The following is a 20,714-nucleotide window of genomic DNA, read 5'->3' as shown; positions in this document are numbered from 1 at the left end:
GAAGGGGAAGGCGTAAGGGGGCAGTGGGAAGGCGGGAGGGGGGTGTGCAGAGCGTGACCGCACTTCCTTTTGGTCTCCTCACATTTCCTTGGCCTTGGCTCCTGCCTGTTTATTTCACAATTGTAAATTGCACAAAGTAAATGAAGTACTTTTTATTATAAGCCAACAAGGCAGCAGCACCCCCCCCCCCCCCCCCCCCCCCCCCCCCCCCCCCCCCCCCCCCCCCCCCCCCCCCCCCCACATTCCCTCTGTCTCTCTTTGTGGCAAGTGTCGTTGACTCTGGATGACCTAGAGACGGTAGGGGGGAGAGCGGCAGAGCGGCATGTGTTACGCACAAAGATAATTCTGGGAAATGGAGAAAAGTTTCGCTTTAGTCTCAATTTTCTCCGAGACACAGAGCCACTTCTCGCATTGACAGAATGCAAAAACGGAAAACCGAAAACGATTTCTGTCGACTTCTGGAGAACCCCCCAGCCCTTAATTGAGTTCGGCGAGAGGTTGAGCAGGAGCGGGAGGGTGTGGGATTGGGAGTGGGAGGAAGGGACCATTGAAAAGTTCAGATTTCCTTCTGCCACACACATCCTGGGCCACTCGAGATTTGTTTGGCTTGCGATTTTCCCCTTTAACTGCAAGCCAGGAGAAATTCCGTCAAGAGGCAGACAGAGAGAGAGGGAGAGATGGCCAACAGAGATGAGATGGCTAAGAATGCAGCCCAGCCCAGCCCTGCCCTGCAGCAATCCGATCTGAAACGGAAACGGAAGCTCACACTGTGCGAGATTTTCCATTGCATACTTTCAGGGGGCGCAGCACTAGAAACCGCAGGAATGCGAGAGATTAGAGGGGGAACACCGTCTGGTATGCATAAATCTGCAGTTGCAAGGAATCTCCGAGAGAATGAGAAATTTTACCCACAATTCTTGAGCTATTTGAAGCCCTTACTTTGCGGAAAATGCTCGCTTATCAGTGCCACAGGGAATGTCGGGGAACGCTCCGCATCTCCAACGGAGGGAAAAACAAGGAGACAGAGTGGGGCAAGAGGAGAATGCAATTGCTTTTGGCCAGAAGGTTTATCAGCAGCTGCAGGCTTCGCTTCGTCTGCGGAACGAAATGGTTTGGCATTGTCCCAAGTCCAAATCCAAGTCGGGACACTCCGATGTCCACTCCGGACCCAGAGCCGCAGCAGGAGCATCGCTGCGGGCAGTGGACAGTAAACAGCCGAAGCAGAAATGGAAATAAATAGTTGCTTTGCTCTTTTGTCTAATTAAAACGTTTCGTTTCGTGCCGTTTCCCAGCACCAGAACCAGAACCAGCCACAGCAACAGCGCCATTTGTTGACGTCACACGCACAGCCAGCCCGACGGCCAGCGCGTGTGTGTGTGGGGCAAGCCTCAAGCGCTCTGGCATATGTATACCCTGTAGTCCCAGAGCACGGGATTGTCCAACCAACATCTCCGAGCTGGACCCCATAGATACGTGGCGTAGTTGGCATAAATATCTACCAAAAATCAGTTCCTTATCAGGCTGGGCTACCTCCAAAATGGTTCCTCCAAATTAGTAGAGTTCGAATCGGAAGTAGGGGATATCTTCTGGTCGAAGGACCCAGCTCCATCACATTTTCTAGTTTTCTCTGTCTGTGTGCATGACAGACAAACGCACGGGCGCACTTTCCCCACTTTCTCCCCACTCCCACTCGCACTCGCACTACCACTCTGCAATCGTTAGCTGGTCAAACGTTTTCGTCTTCATTTGGCTCTGATTCTGGTTCCGGTCCTGGCTCTGACCAGACATACGTATGGCCGGAACTGCTTCGCCATTATGATGATTTATGAACGGAAATCATTTTTCGGCCTGGTCAAAGTGGGTAGTGGGTGCTGGCAGTAGGCTTTTCCTGCGGCCTGGTGCCCGGTGCCCGTTGAGGTCTGGTTTTGCGGCCGAGCAAAAGTATGCAACAGTTTTCAATTTCGTTTCCGTTTGCTGCAAACTTTCCTTCACACTTCGATGGCTCTTTTAATTTGAAAACGAATGCTATGCGGCTCCTTTCGTTCGGTTCGGCAGAGTTCTATTCATTTTGGTTCAGCAGTGTTGCGGTGGTGGGGTTTGGTGTTCGTGGGTGGGGCTGATTTGGGGGAGAGTCTGCCTGACAGCTGTCCGCAGATTGATGGGCTGCTCTTATTTTTTTGGGCATTAATTTCCATCTAACGAATTCGGCAAAACTTTGACAGCTGCGGGAAAGATGAACTTAACTGAAGTGAACTCTTCTTTGTGTTTGGTTTTCGAGCAACAAGTGGACAAAAAGTGCTTCTTTTATGGCAGGTTTTTATGGCAAAAGCTTTAACTGGATCTAAAGCTTGTCGGCTCTGTTATCTTTGTAAAATAGCTTTTCGGATCAGTTACCTTTTCATAAAAGCTTTTCGAATATGTTGAGTTTCCTGAACAGCTTTTCGGCTGTGTAAACTTTTTTCGAATAGCTTTTCGGCTCTGTTAAATAGCATCTTTTTGGTGGAAAATTTAAAAAATCTCTACATTTTGTGTATAAAATGACGTATTGTGTAGGTATATTATTCAATTAAGAGGTATTTTTCTGAGATAAGCTGAGTCACAAGCCAGCAACACCTGCCGGAGAAGCCCCAAGACAATTATCAATATTGTAGTTCCCCGTCTAACCTGTTGTTCCAATCACCGTTCCAGCTAATCCAAAGCCATTGCTACATCCATGTTTTTAAAAAGTATGAACGATGGTTTCGATGTATTGAACAATACATATTTCCGTGCCAATAAAACGTTCACCAATCGCTTGGATGAATTCGTAAGCTATTTGGGAGAGATTAAATTCGGCCCCCATAAAATAACCGAAACAGATTCCCAAGCCAGTTGCCTGAAAAGGCTGATTGAAACTTGCAAAAGAATCAATCAAATTTCTAAAGATCTTTTAGAAATAAAAGATATTCAAAAAATAAATACCAGGGGTTTCAACCAAGATTCCCTGGAAGAATATTTTAATAGTTTAAAGCGCGAAATTGGGTGGCAATATGATAGCCCAACAGCAGCTCAGTTGGTTCAGCACCTGCCTCTAGAAATACCTGAAAAGGTAAATTTGGAGGATTCCATTAAACAGCATGGATTAATTGTATATCAAACGGAAAGTTTGAATCGCCCAATTGCTAAAATTGCGGAATTCGCTGCTGTTAGAAACACATTAGGAATTGTTCTGTGCAAACTGAACATTGAATGTACTATCTGTCAAAGAATAGTAGTTCCTGATGGAAAGAGCATCCGTGGAATTAAAAATCCAACACAAGCTCTTTTTGAACATTCATTAAAGCATATTCAAATATTTACAGAATATTTCAAAACCACTCCATGCGATAAAAATATTGCAAGAAATATTATTGAAAAATGCGTTAAGCATGATTTGGAGTGGTTTACGGATTCTAGTCCATGCGCTTCTCATAGACGCGAAATCGTAGAGCACTTGATTAAAGTGTTTGTGTCTACTAATTATAAGTGGTTCAATGATAAATTGAATACCAATAAATATATAATAGCAGAAAAAAAGCGTTTCGAAATAAACGAAAAAAATAAAAGGAAATGGATGCATGAAGGGCAGTTATATTCTGAAAAGAATAGCCCTTATGCCAAAAAAATAAAGGGAATAATAAAAGATGGCTTTTGTGAATAGAAAATATTTACAAAATGCTGAAAAGCACGCATCGCCCTTTAATTTATAAAAATATGCCAATGGCTACAGAAATGTAGGCTGTCCGATTAACCATCTTTTTCATTATTGAAAAAGAAAAGATCGCTGATGAGGAAGAGTGGTGTCTTCCGAAACAGTCTAAATAAATATATATGTTTTATACGATTTTAAATCTTTTCTTAAACTAAAAATACGGGTGTTGTTATTTCAAAACAACAATCACAAAATCGACTCAACTGGAAAATAAATTTAGGTTACCGCTTTGTTTTTGTTATAACCTTGTTTTAGACACAGTCCAATAAAAATAAGTCCCTAAAATTAGCATTTCTTGTATAAAATTGAATAATTAAGGGGATAAAATTATTTGTTTAGGGCTAAAGGTCCTATCTAGCTAGTAATATTAGGCCGAACATTAAAATCAAGGAATATGCTCTTCGATCAAGGCGGCAAGTTGCGATTCAGTTTCGATTGTTATATTTTTCGAATATTTCATACTATCGTATCAACTATCATAACTTATTAATGGTGTAAATCCTCCAAGCATCGATTATTTAGAAAAAACATCGCTGGCATTTAATATTAATTTAATTTTCAATGTTATATAGAAATCAAATAAATGCAAGTATTTCGAATAAGCCAATCATGTATAGAATTGATTCATCAATCGTACAAAATTGACTGGGCATGGCTAAATGTTCTATATAGATAGTATTATTCAACGGAACAAAGAATTGGTCGTTTTTTGAATCGAATTTGAGTTCGCCGCAGTTCGCCCCAGTTCGCTTTAGCAATAATGAGTCCCATTTCATACACACTGTTGCGGCAACATTTCCTTGAAAACCGTTTTTTGGTCAAAATAAAATACATAAAGGTAATTAAAAGAAGCAATCTTGTAGAAAATGCATTTATCTATGATTAAGCTTAGTGGGAAAATCTATAGCTTGAAATATAGGCAATACCCGATTCGCCGCAGTTTCGCTTTTGCAACAATGAGTCTCATTCCATACACAAACATGTTGCTAATTCCATGCACACATACCCTGGGGGAAATGGATGATATAGAATTGCGGAAATTTGTGTCATCCCAGGCTATAATTAATTCAGAAACTAGTCAGTCAACTTGGTACAGGGATCAGTATATATACAAGAAACTAATCAAATGCATGAATGGGCCAAAAAAATGCAATCTAAAACAAGGCCTTTATTAATTACATTTGAAAGCAGCTTGGAAAACAGTATCTTTATATAATATTCACGAAATAGGGTATACAAACGCGCATACCCTGGTTGACAACAAAGAGTCTGCAAATGCCAGCTCGTTCGGTTCGTCTCTGTGCTGCGTCAAGAAAACAAAACGAATTTCGACGCGATACCAGCAACATCGTGAGCGCTCGCTTGGCCGCAAAGTAAATACATAGCTCCAAAGCATACACACAGGGAACCGAGAGTGGGAGCTCGAGACAGAGAGAGAGAGAGAGAGAGAGCGAGTTAAGATTGGCAAAAAGAGAGTATGTGGGCGCCAGCCAGAGAGAAACTTCCAGCATAGTAGTCTCTGGTGCAATCCACGATTCCGTTTTCCGTTTAGTTGATGCAATTCTGAGTGCGGAGAAACAATCAACAATCGAAAACAATAGTTATTGTTGTTTAGTGCGGTGTTAACAAAATGCTAGAGAACTGAAACACACACAGAAGAAAAAGAGAGCGGAAAAAACAGTGAAAGTGAACTGCGCCTCCGTGCCTCTGTGGCTCAATCTCAATCTCAATCCGAAACTGAAATCGAAAAAAACCCAAACAAATACAAACCCAAACCAGATCTTTCAACTGATTGTCGAGCGATTTCTGTATTTCGTTTGTGCATTAAATAAAGCCCTATTTTTAGTTGTTAATTGCTCGGACTAGAAGGTCACTCGCTCCCCTGTCGATAGTTATTGAATCATATGATACGAACCAGAGTTCTGTACACCCTCAATCGATCTTAAAAGATATGTAAAGACTGCCTGATGCGTGAAGTTGTCCTGAATAGTTTCCTTTTTTTTACGTTGCTTGTCACCATTTATTTGTACCTGGATGTTATTGTTTTGATCCTAAGGGCGTCAAACATTTGTCCGTGAAACGAAATAAATTCAAGCTCAAATCAGTAACGAGTCGAAAGCTCCGTTTAATTCTATAACGATATATTAACCCTATAAACGGAATCCGCTACCCCGCAGAAACATAGAGAGAGAGAGAGAGAGAGAGAGCGAGAGCGAGAGAGAGCGAGAATCCCAGCCGATCCCAGGAAAGAAAGATCCCGACGCAATGAGCGCCGTCGATGCCATCATTAACTACAAGCGTAGTCCCAACGAGGACTTTTACGCCCTGCTCCACTGCGATGAGACCTCGTCGGTAAGTGCTCCCACCCCCACCCCCACTCCCACTCCCACTCCACAGGACGTTAGGGATAATGAAGGTGACCCATAAAAACCCATTTAAGTTCTCAGAGCATTTAAATGGGGTCTAATCCTGAAAAGTTTGCAAATTCGAGACGAGTTCTGTTCATGCGCCACCTTGAAATCGTGATATCTCTTATTGCCCGCAATTCGCACCGCCCACCACGCACGAACGTGGAATCATCCGAGCTCTGGCTTCGGCTTCCATCTCTGATATTGAGGTGAGAGATTTAGCTTTGGGAATTAGTTTCAATTACACAAGCAGTCGTCGTAGATTGGGGGAATTGGCACTGATCTGTCCTCCCCCAGATCCAGCGCTAAGTGAAAACCATATGAGAGTTTCAGAGCAGCTCAAGAACTTTCCTGAACTCCTCTCAAAGTGGAATTAAGGAGCATCCGTCTATCCCTCTAATACTCTGCTCCTCTGCTGACAGGCAGAGGCAATCCCCAGCAGCTTAATGGCATTTTGGCACATGACATTGCCATTCATCTTGAGCTGTTCGATTTTCGGGCTCAGTAAATTTCAATGCTCGGAAAGGCAGTGCTGTAATCAAATTTATTGGCCCGGAAAATGCGTATACCTTTGGCAATTTTCAGAGCTGTCGATTGCATCAAGAACAAATCTATTGAATTATGCATCACCAGAGCAGTCGAGCAGTCGCGCTGTGGACAGGCTGTGGACAGGAGCCAAAGCCTGGTTTTGAATCGATTTCATCAAATATTCCCCCCTGCGTGTGCCGCAGATACATGTCCCTTGGGTGTTGGGGCGGGCAAGAGGAAGGGGAAGGAAAATAGCTTGGGTTAAGCATTATGGCCTGGCCTCCATCACGTACTCGTAGTCTCCGATGACCCGCTGACGTTTGTTTGTCTAAGACTCTTACACAGCACACATTCCCGTCCCCCTTGACCATCGAACGACTGGGGCGATTGCAACAGCCGAGCGGAGGGTCCATTGTCATGCAGATTAGTTGGCAATTGTTCTCGGGAATCGAATTTGCATACCAACCCAAGACAGACAGACAATCCGAGCAGTTCCAGCAATCTATGCACTCCAGACAATCCACTGGACAAACTTGAAATGTTTTCGGGGCTAATTTGCAGTGGGATCTGCTCTGGCCGCTATCTGGAATCTGGAATCTCATACTCGTCCAATAGAAGTGATGCAACGGAATTAATCAAATGGAAATGATTCTCCTGGGATACGATTGCTATGCAAAATTCAGAGACAGATATAGATACAGCCTACCGATACAGATACAGATATTTAATTGGGGCCATTCAATGGCAACAGGCAATTTGTTAATGCAATTGCGGATTCAAACGATTCCAAAGATTCCTAAGGGGAGCGGGGAATGGGAATGCGTTCTGTGATTCCTCAAAGGAATTCAAGCAAGGGGAAAGGGGCATCCCCCGTGGATGCCACAGATTCCATTTGGCTAATTATAGGAGAATCTCTCGGTCTATCTGTCCGTTTATTCGTCGACTGTACACCGTACATCTAGACGTATGAGCAATATTAATTGCGCTGCAATTAATTATACGCCCCATTGCAGTGCATTTGGCTCAGCGAAAGGCAGCAAATGAAATGGTAAAGCGTTCCATTTGACCTATAAAATATCCATGCTTTTGATGGTTTTATTTTCTTGCCAATGAAAATTCTAGAAAACGGTAGAATGACCCAAATAAATTCGCTCTCTGGCTCTGCCTTTTGATATTTGCTCTCTGTTTTTGTTTGAGAGGCAGACAATGGACTCGAAAATGGAATCAAAGTAAAGCAGGGGCCAGCCGCCGCTGGGCAGAGTCTCCCTCTCCCTCTCTCTGTCTGTCTCTCTCTCTGTGTATCCTTTGTGTGTCCTTTGTGTGCCCCGCTTGATGGTGCGCGAAAAGCCATTTCCATTTACAAGACAATCAACAGGCTGCTTTGTGCTAGGGATAGTAGATGATGCTTCTGGTTCCCCGCCAGCATCCTCCTCCCTCTGGGCACTTGTTCCAGGGCTAGTGCCAGTGCCAGAGCCAGTGCCAGAGTCATTTTGATGTCTTTTATCCGACGGCCAACTTGTTGCTCGGTTTCAAGACACTTTCGACTTAATTAATTTCAATTGTTGGCCAATTGTTGCCGACAGCCAACAGCCCTTTCGTCAGTGTCAAAGTCGGTGTCAGTGGCAGTGTCATAAAAAGGGGAATAGTTGAGTGAGAATTAATTTGGCAACAGCTTTTAAGCCTCCTCTATTGGATTTTCCTTTCTAGAGCTGGAGCTGGAGCTGGGGCTGGAGCGACAGCTTTTCTATTACTTTAAGTGGTTTTCAGCATCGCACGAATAATTCTCCGAAACACTTTTCAACCCGTTTTCGTTCCCAGTTTTAATGTTTGCCCCATTGTTGATTCGTTGTTCGGTTGTGGTTTTCGTGTCGGGCAGATACGACCATCGTTTGATGGGTCCATTCCGCCTGCCCCCGACAGGCCTGCCACATGACTTGCGATATCCTTCGAGGACCCCGCTCATCCTTCGGAAATCTGCATTACAAGCAGACAGGCACACATGAATGTATGTCTCTGGCTGTTTCTCTGGGGGCTTTATTTCCCCATTTCTTACTATGATGATGTTTTTCCAGAGAACGGAGCACGAACACTTTAAAAATTAATGCCACAAAATGCTTAGTTAATTTGCAGCAAAAAGAGAATTCCTTATCGCAATTCACTTAACGAGCCCCAATCCCTGTGCTATTTGTTCTCGTTTCAGCCCGAGCAGATCCAGGCGGAGTACAAGGTGCTGGCCCTCCAGTACCACCCCGACAAGAACAGCGGCGACAAGGAGGCCGAGGCCAAGTTCCAGAACCTAAAGGTAAGCGAACGGGAAGATGGCCCGAAAAGAACAGACACCCAGAACAAGGAGCAGAACAAGGACCCCGACCAGAGTCGAGTTCCAGTCCCGTCCCGTGCCCTGTAATGAAGAAAAGGCAAGCATTTCAACATTTTGCATATTTAATGAAGTTTTCACTTGCGAAAGAGAGTGTGGGAGTGGCATGTGGCATGAGGCATGAGGCAGGGCCCCCCCATGGGGACGTTGTAAATTTGACAGCCTGTGGGCCAATATGTTCGAGAACAAAGTTGCCGAAGCGGGCTCAAAATTAAAAGATGTTTAAGCCGAATGCATGCGAGAGGAACAAGAACAGGAGAGGATAACCAACTTTCTGCCAGTCCTCTGGCATTCATGGCCTCATGTGGGGGACGATTGCCGAGAAGGGAGGAGATAATTGCTATTCCTTCGGAGAAACACAAAAGTTTGGAACTTCACAAAACCAAAACTGGTTTCAAAGTTTGAACTATTGTATAGGTTATCCCTCAGTACAGACAGTGTCGTGCCGATGCTGGAAGGGAATGGGAATGGTTGCAGTGCCCTCGGAATATATTTGGGTATTCTGGCGGGCGATAGTATCTCCGTGGGTTTTAGAATGCGAACAAATGAGAACAAACCCAAAAGTTGCGAGGCCACAAAGACGATTGCCACAACGCAACTATGTGTGTTCCAGCAGAATACACATCGATGCATGGGCTTCAATGGGATGGATCGGAGATGCAGATATGTAGGCCCGACGCCTGGGAACTGTAAAAGCTACAGAGAGTGCTTGAAAATACTACACATCTACAGGATCCAGGCTATCTATAAAATGTCCCTGTCTATAAATAGCACTAAAATACGGCAATGCAGAAGGAGCCCCAAAGGTCCCTAAAGGAGGTCAACCAGAGTGAAACAGAACTATGATGATGGAACCGTAGTTACATAGAACACCTACCCTTCAGCCATTCAGCTCTTCAGCCCTCCAGCCCCCTCTTGGGATAGTTTCAGTAATTAGCTGAAGGCCCACTCAACCGAAGGCTCAATCCATTCAAAGTCGTGTCTGTCAGTGGGGGAAAGTTTTAAGCTGCATTAAACAATAGATCCCACCAACACACACACACACACACACACGCACACACACACATGCACTTAGCCCACTTCCAAACACGCACAAACACACACACACTCACACGGATACGCACCCTCAGCCTCAAATTGAATTTTCCGAGCAACAAAAGATAAACAAGGCGCCAGCGATGAGATAAAATCAATTACCTATATATTATATATAGTATATTATTTTTGTTGAAAACGTTTATTGATTTTTCATGTCAAAGCATGAAACATTATCGGGACCACAAATGCCGGGAGGGGCCAAGGATTGTTAGAGCCTGAAAATTCATTAATGTGTGGATGAAAGAAAAAACACACAATTTTAATGGACGGGCAGTAGGAAATGTCTTTGGTCCTGCCACAGGTAGGGGAAAGGTGGCGGTAGAGGGGTGTGCTTCCACTTGGGGGATGATTTGATTTACCGAGTGGGAATTTACAGGAATCTGCGACAGGGTGCTGTGAAGAATGATTAGCGGACCTGTACTCTATGAATGACTCTCAGCCCTACCTGTACTCCAATATATTTCAACAGATACTCTTTGGACTGAATTAAGGTGTTAGAAAAGGTCCAAAATGAATCGTAAATGAGGAATACTCTGTGTTGATACATTTGTACAAACTAGAGTTCGATAGAAAGGACTTGAGGATTCCATTAAATATCCCTCCAAGCCATGATGCCAGTCTGTTTGAAGTTTATAATACGTGCACCCAAAAACAACAGAGGACACAAATAGAAGCCTCCCACCAAAGAGAGGTGGGTGCCTAAGCCTGTAGTCCCTGAATATGCATGAGGGTCCTGTGCAGACACTCACAATTTCCTCATAATGATAGTTATGGCAGTTCAGGAGCTTGTTCCCCACAATTTACAGCTCGTAAAGTCTCGGACACGTGTGTCGTAAAGATGTCTAAATGTGCAGGAGCGGAGAGCGGAGAGCGGAGAGCCGGGCGAAGAAACAGAGGCAGGCTTTACGGCCAGGCCATAAAGCAAAGCCAGCCCGGAGACCATGAAACGTTTAAAGTGAAATGTGGAGATTCGGAAGAGTCACAAAATGCCCCACATTCCCCAGAGGCTAAGCAAATGAGGAAGGGCGTCGTCAGAGGAGCAGGAGGCCCTGCCATGATCCTGACTTCATTTTCAACATGCAACCAACAACCAACAACTTACAACGCAATTTGCTGTTGGCAGGCTAGCCCCAAAAGTGGCCCCACAACGGAAACCGCAGGGCGGACGGGGATCAAGACTTCGAGGGAGTTTTCGTTTTGATTCCAGTCGTGTGCAGTTTCTCTAATTGCCACTCGGCAGGATCTTAAAATATTCTCGGAATATAACTAATTGAACACAAACAAGCTGGCAGGCATCCTTTAAGGCATCCTGTCAGTCAGTCAGTCAGTCAGTAAGAGTCCCGAGTCCCGTTGTCCTGTTTGCCGACCCACATAATCAGTGAGTAGTAAAATAATTGATTATCATGTAGACACGGCCCCGAAAAGCGTTCCCCGAACAATAAAACAGCAGGGCGGCCGATGAAAGCTCACAGCTCCAATGAGTGTGCCGTGTGTGTGTGTGTGTGTGAGTGTGCAACAAGCGTATCAGTGTCCGTCTCTGTGTCTCTACCATCGCTTTGTGTATCTGCTTGGCTGTTGGTGTTGGTGTTGGGCCTGGCCATAAAAGTAGTCGAGATATAAATCCAGCCCAAGCAGAGCTATCAAAGCCACTTGAGCGTGCAAATATGTGAGGGCTAGATAGAGCCCCTGCCCCTGTGTGGTGTGGTGTGTGTGAATCACGGACATGCCAATAAGTGTGCCATAGACCCGTCCTCAAAGCCGTATCCTGGCTTATGAAATTGATTAACATGCTAAGGAAAGGCATCCGAAATCTCTGCAGCTGTTGATTTTGCACTTGAGCAAATCTGACTTTCATGAGGCCACACGGCGGGGCGGGGCGGTGCGTTGCGGGGCCAATACTATTATGTGTGGGCCCTCCTCCCGCCTCCCCGGCACAGAAGGCCTATCGGACGGCAAGTAAATGGGTTTACCCCTTCACACATTCTGTTAGGTAAAATGGAAATGAATTGAAGAAAAAATGCAACATTTTAGGGCCAACTATTTTTTGAGTTCCATGAAACAGAATCGAAGATCAAAGGAAGCACCCAAATCGATAAGAATCCCAGCAATACGGCCAAAACTTTACTGGAACTGAAGTTAAGACGAAATACAACCAAAACTGCTTATACATTTCTATGGGTAGCAACGACATTCACACCTGCCTCTATCCAATTTATGCGCTATATCAATGGTATTCTGAGTTCTGTGCCACTCTATTTCATTTACGTATGCCTGTGTTTTTCTTCAATTCTTCGCAGGAGGCCAAGGAGACCCTTTGCGATCCGGAGAAGCGGGCCGTGTACGACAAGTGGCGCAACAGCGGCATCTCGATGAGCTACAAGCAGTGGCTGGGCATGAAGGAGCATGTCGGTCAGGTGAGAAGATACACGATTGCCGAGAAAGTGGATAAAGAGGTATGCGTATGGGCCAGGAACAGCAGACAGTACGAGAAACCCGTCGGAGAAGTAGTCACCTCTACCTCTCTCTCTCTCTCTCACTCTCACTCTCACTCTCACGCTCTCTCTCCCTTCCGTAGCACACCACTCACTCCCCCACTCTTTGCGGCACAAAGGCGCAGGCCGAGTGCCCGCTTACTTATTATCCGACTCCTTTGTCCTTTAGCATCCCCGCTGCACTGCGCCAACACCTGACCTTGTTTCGGCTGTTCCCCAGTTGTTTGTTGTTTCCCAGGCAGCTAATGAAATTTGTAATCCAAGCTGGAGTCGCTTTTTTGTTGCGCCACAATTAACGTGATTATTCAACCGACCCCCACTCGCCCACGTCCAAGCCCACGCCCCCTCTGCTGCCCCCAAGGCAATTTCCGCTGCCGGGCAGAGAGGAAATTGTCGCGCATCCATCAGCGGCGGACACTGTCCCCTGGAGTCCCGTGGAGTGGGAGAATATCCTCGTTCGCAAATCCAATTTAACTCAAGTTTTAGTGTAAACAAAATTATACACCCCCAAACCCCCACTGTACATAGTATATTTCTCTCTCTCTCGCCTTGCTCCTGAGTGCCTCACCGAATGTCTACCTATCTTGAATGTGCCTCTTCATCCAACTATGTGTGTCTATGTGTGCGTGTGTTTTGTGCATGCCCCAAGGAGAGCCAGTCATTGGCCCTCCTACCAAACCACAGAATTCTCAATTAATGTCAATTTTCATCCTCTCCCGAATAACCCCGAACAATTCCAATCGAAATCAAAGTCGATGCATTGGGTCACCCCAAAAACCAAGGATCGCATGTTGCCGGAGACCGCAGATGGAGCTGGAATCGGACCGGGAGCTGGAGCCGGGGCTGGGTGCAGCAGCGGCGGGCTGACCGCAGCCTCCCCCAATCCGGCCCATCGCCGTGCCTCTGAGGGCGGGGCCGCACTCTACTACGGCGGACGGAAGACCGAGTGGGGGGCGGAGAACACGGATGTGGCCAACAAGTTCCGCAACTACGAGATCTAAACAGCAAAGAGCAAAGAGGCGATGGGGGTGAGGTGTAGGATGGGATTGTTTAGAGGCCGGCTTGTGGCCGATGGGAGTTTCAATTTAAACATATATACAAGCATATATCAAAGCAAAGGATCGGCAAGATGATCGTCCAGCAGAGTGCGGAAAGCAAATTATTCCATAAACGTTAATGCAATTATATCAAAATATTCAACAAGAACAAAACAAAACAAAACAAACTTATTATCGATGTGAAGTTAATGCGTTGCAAACTACTACATACTACAGAGCACAGATACTCTCTCTATTATAGATACGATACTCTTTATATAGGTGTACAAAAGATATAGAAAAATGGTAATATATATTTATGCGAAGAAACTGTAATTTCAATAAACGATAAATGATAAATGAGAAACGATAATCGATAAACGGGAAACGAGAAAGGAGGAGGCATAGCGTGTGCAGCAACAATTTTAAGTTAAACTTTAACGATAGTAAAATTTTAACGATGAATATACCATATACAGATGCTGTTTACTATATACACAATATATACAGACATATATATATACCTATATTTATGTGAAACCGTGTATTTGTATATCGATGTTGAATGTGAATGTGTACCATGTGCCCCCAAAGACAATCCCTTGGCAAGACATACTGAAAATTAAACTATGACTAAACTTAAACTGAAACTAAAACTAAAACTAGAACTAAAACTAGTGAACAGAGACACCCACCACAACGCGAAAGCGGAACCGGAAACGAGTCCGGTCCATTACACACACACAAACACACACAAACACACTCAAACACACTCAAACACATACAAATACACAGACACATTAAAAATGGAAAACACATACATATATAATAAAGCGAATTTAATCTTTATACACAAGAAAAAAGAAACATAAAACATGAATCATTTGCATAGTCAGAAGAACTTTCACTCGGTGTCCTTTCAATTGCAACTCGAATTGCAGCAAAACTCCACAACTGACAAACTATTTTATTTACTAGAAGAAAAACAAAACGATATCTCGAGAGATATGTAAGAAAACTACAAAAAAAGAATAAGAGAAATTTATATAAATGTTTTGACGGATAGAGCGGTGAACTTTTCAACTTATACGCATATACAAGCCCCAGATCCCCAGAAAAAGACAACAAGAATTACTGTCATATTATATTCTACTATTACTATTATGCCAAAGAGCAGATAAGAAACCACACGTAATTACTAAATGTTGTTGCCGGAATCAAAGGCATTACATACTCGTATATCTACAAATACACACATATGGATGTTTGTTTTAAGACATACTTATTGAATTTATTCAAATACACACATATTGCGGATAGAACCTATGATGGACCCGGATGGACCAGACCCGATTCGTAGAAGCAGCTGCATGCCAAAGGCAGGATACGGATTCCCCTCCTTCTCTTTTAGAGGAGAAACCCATCGGGGAATTCCAGCTACTAGCAAATTATTAATGTTGGTTTGACCTAAACTAAAAAAAAAGTTGGACAATTGTAAGCGGAGAATGAAATGTATAAGAATGAAATAAAAAACTTGGAAAGGGGTTCCCCGCTTCTGGAGGGACCTCAGGCAATCACTGCTCTTTTATTTATGGGAGGAATATTTATCTATCAACCAATGAGCACTTATACATCCAATCGTTTTTCAAAGAATCATAAGAAAGGGTAACTTCATCACTTATTAATATCTTTATTTCCATATAAATTTCGAATAAACTAGAATCTCATTCCTTAAAGCTTGACTTGGTGGTTGGACTGGCCCTCAGCTTGATGCTTCCTTCTTCGTCTCCTGGTTTTTGGCCAGCTCCATAATCTGAGCATAAGTGGCAAGAGAGTCATCCCACAGCAGACAGGGACGTCGATCCGACTGCACAAACTCCCGAATCCAGCGATTTAGGACTGGAAAGCACATATATAGAATATAGACTATAGAACATAGAGAACTCTTTCCAGAGATCTTACCCCATTTAGATCCAGCGATGATGGGGCAGGCACCGTGCTGCGTGCGGGCATCACCTCTGCCCGCTGCATGCAGATTATGCCAGAAGGCGGCTATCGAGACGAAAGTGTTTGAGTTATTAGGGGTGTTTGAAGTGAATAAATGAACTTGTTAAGTACCTGCATATTTCTTGGGACGCAGGTGCTGCTTCAGATAGGGAAAGGCAGTGCCGCCGCCCTGAGCCACATCCGAGAGCTGTTCAAGGAGATGTTCTACGTAAAAAGGCCACTCGAAGACTTACTTTCTCTACTTACGTAGAAGAGGACCGTTGCAATGCGGTTGCCCATCTCGGTGGAGGAAACCAAACCATTATCGAACTGGGTGGCAGAGGGAAAGAGAGAGAGTGTCACATTGTAGTAAATCTCTATCTAAGAACAATCCAGGAACCTACGGAAGTCTCGGTAAACCAGTCCATGTGCTGACCGTAGTGCCCACCGATGCCATAGTTGGCGAACTGATGATCCTCCGCATAGTCCATGTTCAGGTTGGTCATGTCTGCCACTCGGCGGTCAATGGTCTGCAGCACCTGGTGCTCTGTTTTGGCGATGAAGGTTATCTGGCTGGTGCGCACATTGGACACCGTCGACTGGTTGGTGAGTGTGACCATTGCGCGGGCCATCCTGTTGGTTGTCAGATGCCTGATGGCGTCGATCTCGCTCTGGTAGATCACGTCATGGTAGAGCACTAGCAGGGGGTCGTGGCTCAACTCCTCAGCCTTGAGGGGCGCCAACAAGAGGAAGGGATGCGTCTCGGTCATGTACCCGCAACGCAAATGCCGTTCCTCTCTGGCTGTGAGCCTGCTGTGGCCGCTGCACGTCAAACGGTAGGCCTCGAACTCGTCCAGTTGCGAGGGATCCTCGGGTATGGGCTGAGAAAGATATGGGAAGTTGGAATCACCACTTGAAAGGGAACTCTTCTCACTTACGGCATGCTCTTCTATGGTTTTGGATTCATACAAGCCAGCTTTCACTGCATGGTTCCGCATGAATTCCTCGTAGTTTCTGGCATGCTCCTCGCTGGCTGGATGGAGCCTCAAGAGCTCCTGGTAGGTGTCATTTACTCCCCGGAAGTCGCCCAACTCCGCCTTGGCCTGCACGAGCAGAGCCAGAATTTGCGGATGGAGTTTTGGGTCCTGGAACACGCGATCTTTCGCCTCCAATAGCCAGGCGTGCGCGAGTCGCGGATGCTGATCCCTCAATGCCAATCGGGCAATGTCCACGCAGTGCTCGGAGTTCAGCTGTGTGCTAAAAAACAAAGAAACAATGCAGCAAAGGTCGATTGGATCAATATCCACTGTCTCACCCATGGTTCACTCCATCCAAAATGCCTTTGGCCAGGTGCTTGGCCTCCAGCCTGTAGACGTACTTCAGCCGGAGCAGGCCATCGATGGCGCCCTCCAGTTCGCTGGCATCGGGCATGGACGGACGCTGTCGTAGCTTCAGCAGCCGCTCCAAGGGCTCTGGTTAGGAAGAGGTGTGTCTTTAATAGAGTTCGAGCCGCTAAATTGATGCTTCACCCACTCTCGCCCGTGTCGGCATCCATGAGGTTCTCCACCCGCCGCCAGTCCACCGTCAGTCGCTTGCTGAGCAAATATTGGTTCAGCGGACTGTCGAAGTATGCCGTGCCCCAGTGTTGCGCCTCGGTGCGCTCCTGCTCGAACTCTCGCAGCCGCCTGTCGGTGCAGATTGAGTTTTCCGAGATTCAATTAGTCGTGAGTCACGCTTGATTTGCCACGCCCCTCGCTAGCACTTACGCTCTCAGGAAATCCAATTTGCTCTGATTATCGGCTACGAACTTCTGCATGTGCTGCAGCATTTTCTGCTCGTATCCAAATACCTTGGTCATCGTGTGCACGGAGGAGTAGAACTCGGCTTCACAGGCAAGGAAAAGGCCCTGCCACAGGGCGCCCACCAACAGCAGGGGTAACATCATCCCGGAGCGATTATATGCCGACTGAATCTACCACTTGACCCAACACTGAAGAGCCACTGAATATTACATAATTCCAGAGATGTTAGAGGTTCTGCCTCTGATTCGAAACCTGTTTTCGCACGCACTCAAAGAAAGCCTGGGGTTCATTGAGCCGGCAACTGGTTTTGGCGTAGAAAATAACTAATGTCAAGTAGAGAGAGAATCGAATCCACGAATCGTATCAAATCAGAAAATAGACACTCTCTTCGTAATAAGATATAAACTGGTTATTAAGCTATGATTATCTTTAAAGTTTCATATAGTAGACATACTTCCTCATAGGTACCATTCTCGTTCCTTTATAGAGAATGAGGCTTGTGAAATTCTGCTGCTTATCGGATATCTAAAAGCTTCTAGCTGAAAAGAATTAGGCACATTTGTAGTCAAGTGATAATTTCACTATTTTCAGTAGGCTTTGTCTTTTGTCGACTCGGGGATGGGCTGGTTGGTGGTCCGAAGAGTGAGCATTATCCTGTGGAGGCACCACAGGGGTACACATTATTCCTTTTGTGTGTTTGCTTGAGATGGACTGGGGCAGGAGCTTCTAAATGGTCTCAAGGTAAGAGAGTTGCACCGAAAGCAGGCTGTTTTTCACATTCTAAGAGAAAGATCTTACGTATCCTTTCTCACTGGCTCCTCCAGCGGAAGATGTTGTCGGGACTCGCCAAGAGCATAATGTGGTTAATGCCCCTTCTGGGCTGAAAACTCTATTAGAGGATATGGGTGGGGTTTTTTCCTCATCATTTCATCACTTCGAGCTTCTCCGAGTGCATCCATATATTGTTGCAGGTCGAGTGGAAGATCTCCTTACAGGAACATCAATTGTTCCATCGTCCCTATACAACTGGCCATTTTCAAACTGAAATCGGACTATGGGAAACAAAATAAAAATTTCACGCCATGCAATTTTTGTAGAGTAATCCAATTTATTGGCACATTATCTCCGCTTAGGCCATAACCATGGGGCTTTTTAGTTTCGTGTGGCAGGGCTTGGTGAACGCCTGACCATCGTCATATATCCAGCGGGTCATCACTAACAGGAAAAGAACCAAATCAAGGTAATACTTATTTGCAGATATCGCTAAAACAGTCTAAGGGAAAACCTACTCCACTTGGAACCCACGATGACGGGGCAACCTGTGTGGCGTGTTCTCATATCGTGATCTCCGGAATGGGCCAGGTTGTACCAGAAAAGAACAGTTCCTGCCTGGGGGAATATGGTCACATTCAGCTCTGTGAACAAGGTGGCGCCGCCCTGGGGCACATCGCTTAGCTGTGGGATCAGACATACTCGTACTCGTATAGACTCGACAATAGGCAGAGGGAAGGAATCGTCGTCCATCATTCACTTACGTAAAATATGGCCGTGGCAATGCGTTCTCTCACCAGATAATTTCTTTCCTAGACAACCGAATGGGAATATCAATTAGATGGAGACTAAAGATATGCTTACGAGTTGCAAAAGGTCACTGTGGCGCATAAACGATCCTCCAATCCCATAGTTATTGACCTGGAACATTTCAGAGTTGCTAAGATTTAGGCCCGTGACATCCCAAAGCACCTGATCTGCTTTTTGTGTCGCGCCTCTGTAATGGTCGGTTCCAGCCAGAAGGAGTGCGCTGTACGGGAGGTAGACAACTCCTGCGGCGCGTTAAGATATTGAATGGTGGTGGCTGAATGTAGCAACGGCTCGCTTGTGTTCCGCAGGGACACCATATCGGAGTGGGTCAATACATCGTAGTACAACGCAATAAAGGGATCGTCAGAGAGAATCTCAGTCCTAACCCTGGCCAAAAGCAGAAAGGGGGATCCTCGTTTAGTGAGGTAGAAGCAGTGGAGGTGCCTGTTCCTGGGCCCCTTACAAAGCCCATTACAGCAGTGATCCTGATCGGGCACTTCTTTTGGCCTGGGTTTCAGCGGAGCCTCGTACATCAAGTCTGTGCTCACTTGCTCCTTCAGCCTCAACAGACGAGCCTCAAAAGGACTCAGCTTCAGAGCAGCTTCCAGGATATGCCCAGCACTCCAAGGATTTCCTGCGGGAAAATGAGAGTCGATATCCGGTTTGCGATAGCTCTCATTACATACGCTGGGCGCGGTAGCTTTCTACTAGAGTTTGGGTCACATCAATGATGTTCAGAGGGACAACTGGATCCTCATTTCTGTCCTGAAGCAGCGATATGGCCACCTGTAGCCACCGCTCTGCAGTGGGGTAGTCCTTCATTCCGATGCTGTACTCCGCCAGCGAGCGACAGTCGTGGGGGGAAAAACTAGAGCTGGTGGAGATCGAGTAGCTCGAATATATGTACATCCAGGATGTTGCTTAACATCGGATCACTTACTCGTACTGCACGTCCGAGAGCAAGCCACTCGCCATATCCTGGGGCTCCAGGCCATACACACTCCTCACTCTTTCCATACCCAGAAGGGCGTCTGCGATATCATCCTTGGTGGGGAGATACGCACTGGTTTCCCTCATGTACGCCAGTTGTTCTGAATAGTATACATAACACTTCATCAAGGGCCTACGACTGCGGTATGGGATCAAAACTAACCTTGTCCTGGGTCCCCCGATAGGTAGAGCTGCCACTTCATCCAGTCAGAGTGCATGTGTCGGATGAGCGAGAAACTGTTGACGGGATTGGACACAAAGGCCCTTTTGTCCTCCTCAAAAAGAGCATGCACTTTCTCCATGTCAAGCAGAGCTCTAGGGGATTTTTAGAGGATTAATCTTTCGAAATCCCCAATTCCCCATTCGCCCTACTCACTCTTGGATTTTATGCAGTTTTATTTCCAGGTGGTATACATAGTACTCCAGGTTGAGAACCAAATTTCCTTGGAGTTCAAGATACTCGCGCAGCTTGTATATCGACCTGGCGGGATGCTCCCTAGACTGGGCATTCGAAAAGCTGTCTAAGCCGGCGAGCACTCCCACGAAGAATATTATGGTACTTCTTCTCATATTGGGTGTGTGACTGGAAGCTGCTGCTTTGGGGGGAAAACTCACAGTCTTAAGGGGTTCATGGGGCTATCAATTCGTCACTCTTCTAAGAATAATTGAGATGATTCGAAATGGT

At 45.6% G+C, this 20,714-nt stretch overlaps 4 protein-coding genes across 7 annotated transcripts; 1 reads left to right on the top strand and 3 right to left on the bottom strand.

Moving 5' to 3' along the window:
* Positions 1 to 5,004: 5,004 nt before the first annotated feature.
* On the top strand, positions 5,005 to 13,858 carry LOC108157099 (J domain-containing protein). 3 transcript variants are annotated; one of them, XM_017288964.2, is made up of 5 exons: positions 5,005 to 5,103; positions 5,908 to 6,082; positions 8,867 to 8,968; positions 12,439 to 12,594; positions 13,386 to 13,858. In XM_017288964.2, the coding sequence occupies exons 1-5, from the start codon at positions 5,006 to 5,008 to the stop codon at positions 13,632 to 13,634; spliced, it is 780 nt and encodes a 259-aa protein (XP_017144453.1). In that variant the 5' UTR covers position 5,005; the 3' UTR covers positions 13,635 to 13,858. The 3 variants fall into 3 exon arrangements, with proteins under 3 accessions (XP_017144453.1, XP_017144454.2, XP_033244638.1); XM_017288965.2 differs by having other exon boundaries at positions 5,008 to 5,103; positions 12,439 to 12,555; XM_033388747.1 differs by lacking the exon at positions 5,005 to 5,103 and having other exon boundaries at positions 5,288 to 6,082.
* Positions 13,859 to 15,340: 1,482 nt separating this feature from the next.
* On the bottom strand, positions 15,341 to 18,494 carry LOC108155853 (prolyl 4-hydroxylase subunit alpha-2). The gene is made up of 9 exons (XM_017286965.2): positions 17,423 to 18,494; positions 17,190 to 17,341; positions 16,972 to 17,128; positions 16,595 to 16,913; positions 16,061 to 16,537; positions 15,924 to 15,986; positions 15,789 to 15,864; positions 15,633 to 15,722; positions 15,341 to 15,569 (listed from the first exon to the last, which is right to left on the bottom strand). Exons 1-9 carry the CDS (start codon positions 17,599 to 17,601, stop codon positions 15,433 to 15,435), a joined length of 1,650 nt encoding a protein of 549 aa, XP_017142454.1. The 5' UTR covers positions 17,602 to 18,494; the 3' UTR covers positions 15,341 to 15,432.
* Positions 18,495 to 18,547: 53 nt separating this feature from the next.
* LOC117187044 (prolyl 4-hydroxylase subunit alpha-1-like) lies at positions 18,548 to 19,222 on the bottom strand. Of its 2 annotated transcripts, none has more exons than XM_033388750.1 (4): positions 19,094 to 19,222; positions 18,994 to 19,041; positions 18,748 to 18,913; positions 18,548 to 18,673 (listed from the first exon to the last, which is right to left on the bottom strand). In XM_033388750.1, the coding sequence occupies exons 1-4, from the start codon at positions 19,157 to 19,159 to the stop codon at positions 18,588 to 18,590; spliced, it is 366 nt and encodes a 121-aa protein (XP_033244641.1). In that variant the 5' UTR covers positions 19,160 to 19,222; the 3' UTR covers positions 18,548 to 18,587. The 2 variants fall into 2 exon arrangements, with proteins under 2 accessions (XP_033244641.1, XP_033244642.1); XM_033388751.1 differs by having other exon boundaries at positions 18,994 to 19,036; positions 19,094 to 19,155.
* Positions 19,177 to 20,635, bottom strand: LOC117185970 (prolyl 4-hydroxylase subunit alpha-2-like). The gene is made up of 5 exons (XM_033390095.1): positions 20,406 to 20,635; positions 20,193 to 20,344; positions 19,980 to 20,130; positions 19,726 to 19,913; positions 19,177 to 19,673 (listed from the first exon to the last, which is right to left on the bottom strand). Exons 1-5 carry the CDS (start codon positions 20,597 to 20,599, stop codon positions 19,177 to 19,179), a joined length of 1,182 nt encoding a protein of 393 aa, XP_033245986.1. The 5' UTR covers positions 20,600 to 20,635.
* Positions 20,636 to 20,714: the final 79 nt, after the last annotated feature.

The sequence above is a fragment of the Drosophila miranda genome, chromosome 2, assembly GCF_003369915.1.
Source record: "Drosophila miranda strain MSH22 chromosome 2, D.miranda_PacBio2.1, whole genome shotgun sequence".
Classification (NCBI taxonomy): domain Eukaryota; kingdom Metazoa; phylum Arthropoda; class Insecta; order Diptera; family Drosophilidae; genus Drosophila; species Drosophila miranda.
The sequence above is the reverse complement of the archived record's forward strand: the minus strand, read 5'-3'. Positions and strand labels throughout refer to the sequence as shown.

Coding starts and splice junctions, on each gene's coding strand:
- LOC108157099 (XM_017288964.2), top strand. CDS start 5,006: ATGCCAGCTCGTTCGGTTCGTCTCTGTGCTGCGTCAAGAAAACAAAAC. Junction 5,104..5,907: donor AGCGCTCGCTTGGCCGCAAA/GTAAATACATAG, acceptor GCTACCCCGCAG/AAACATAGAGAGAGAGAGAG. Junction 8,969..12,438: donor CCAAGTTCCAGAACCTAAAG/GTAAGCGAACGG, acceptor AATTCTTCGCAG/GAGGCCAAGGAGACCCTTTG.
- LOC108155853 (XM_017286965.2), bottom strand. CDS start 17,601: ATGATGTTACCCCTGCTGTTGGTGGGCGCCCTGTGGCAGGGCCTTTTC. Junction 16,914..16,971: donor TTGGATGGAGTGAACCATGG/GTGAGACAGTGG, acceptor TTTGTTTTTTAG/CACACAGCTGAACTCCGAGC. Junction 15,987..16,060: donor ACTGGTTTACCGAGACTTCC/GTAGGTTCCTGG, acceptor TCTGCCACCCAG/TTCGATAATGGTTTGGTTTC.
- LOC117187044 (XM_033388750.1), bottom strand. CDS start 19,159: ATGTTCCAGGTCAATAACTATGGGATTGGAGGATCGTTTATGCGCCAC. Junction 19,042..19,093: donor ACAGTGACCTTTTGCAACTC/GTAAGCATATCT, acceptor TCGGTTGTCTAG/GAAAGAAATTATCTGGTGAG. Junction 18,914..18,993: donor TTGCCACGGCCATATTTTAC/GTAAGTGAATGA, acceptor CTGATCCCACAG/CTAAGCGATGTGCCCCAGGG.
- LOC117185970 (XM_033390095.1), bottom strand. CDS start 20,599: ATGAGAAGAAGTACCATAATATTCTTCGTGGGAGTGCTCGCCGGCTTA. Junction 19,914..19,979: donor CTCTCGGACGTGCAGTACGA/GTAAGTGATCCG, acceptor GATCTCCACCAG/CTCTAGTTTTTCCCCCCACG. Junction 19,674..19,725: donor AGAAAGCTACCGCGCCCAGC/GTATGTAATGAG, acceptor ATTTTCCCGCAG/GAAATCCTTGGAGTGCTGGG.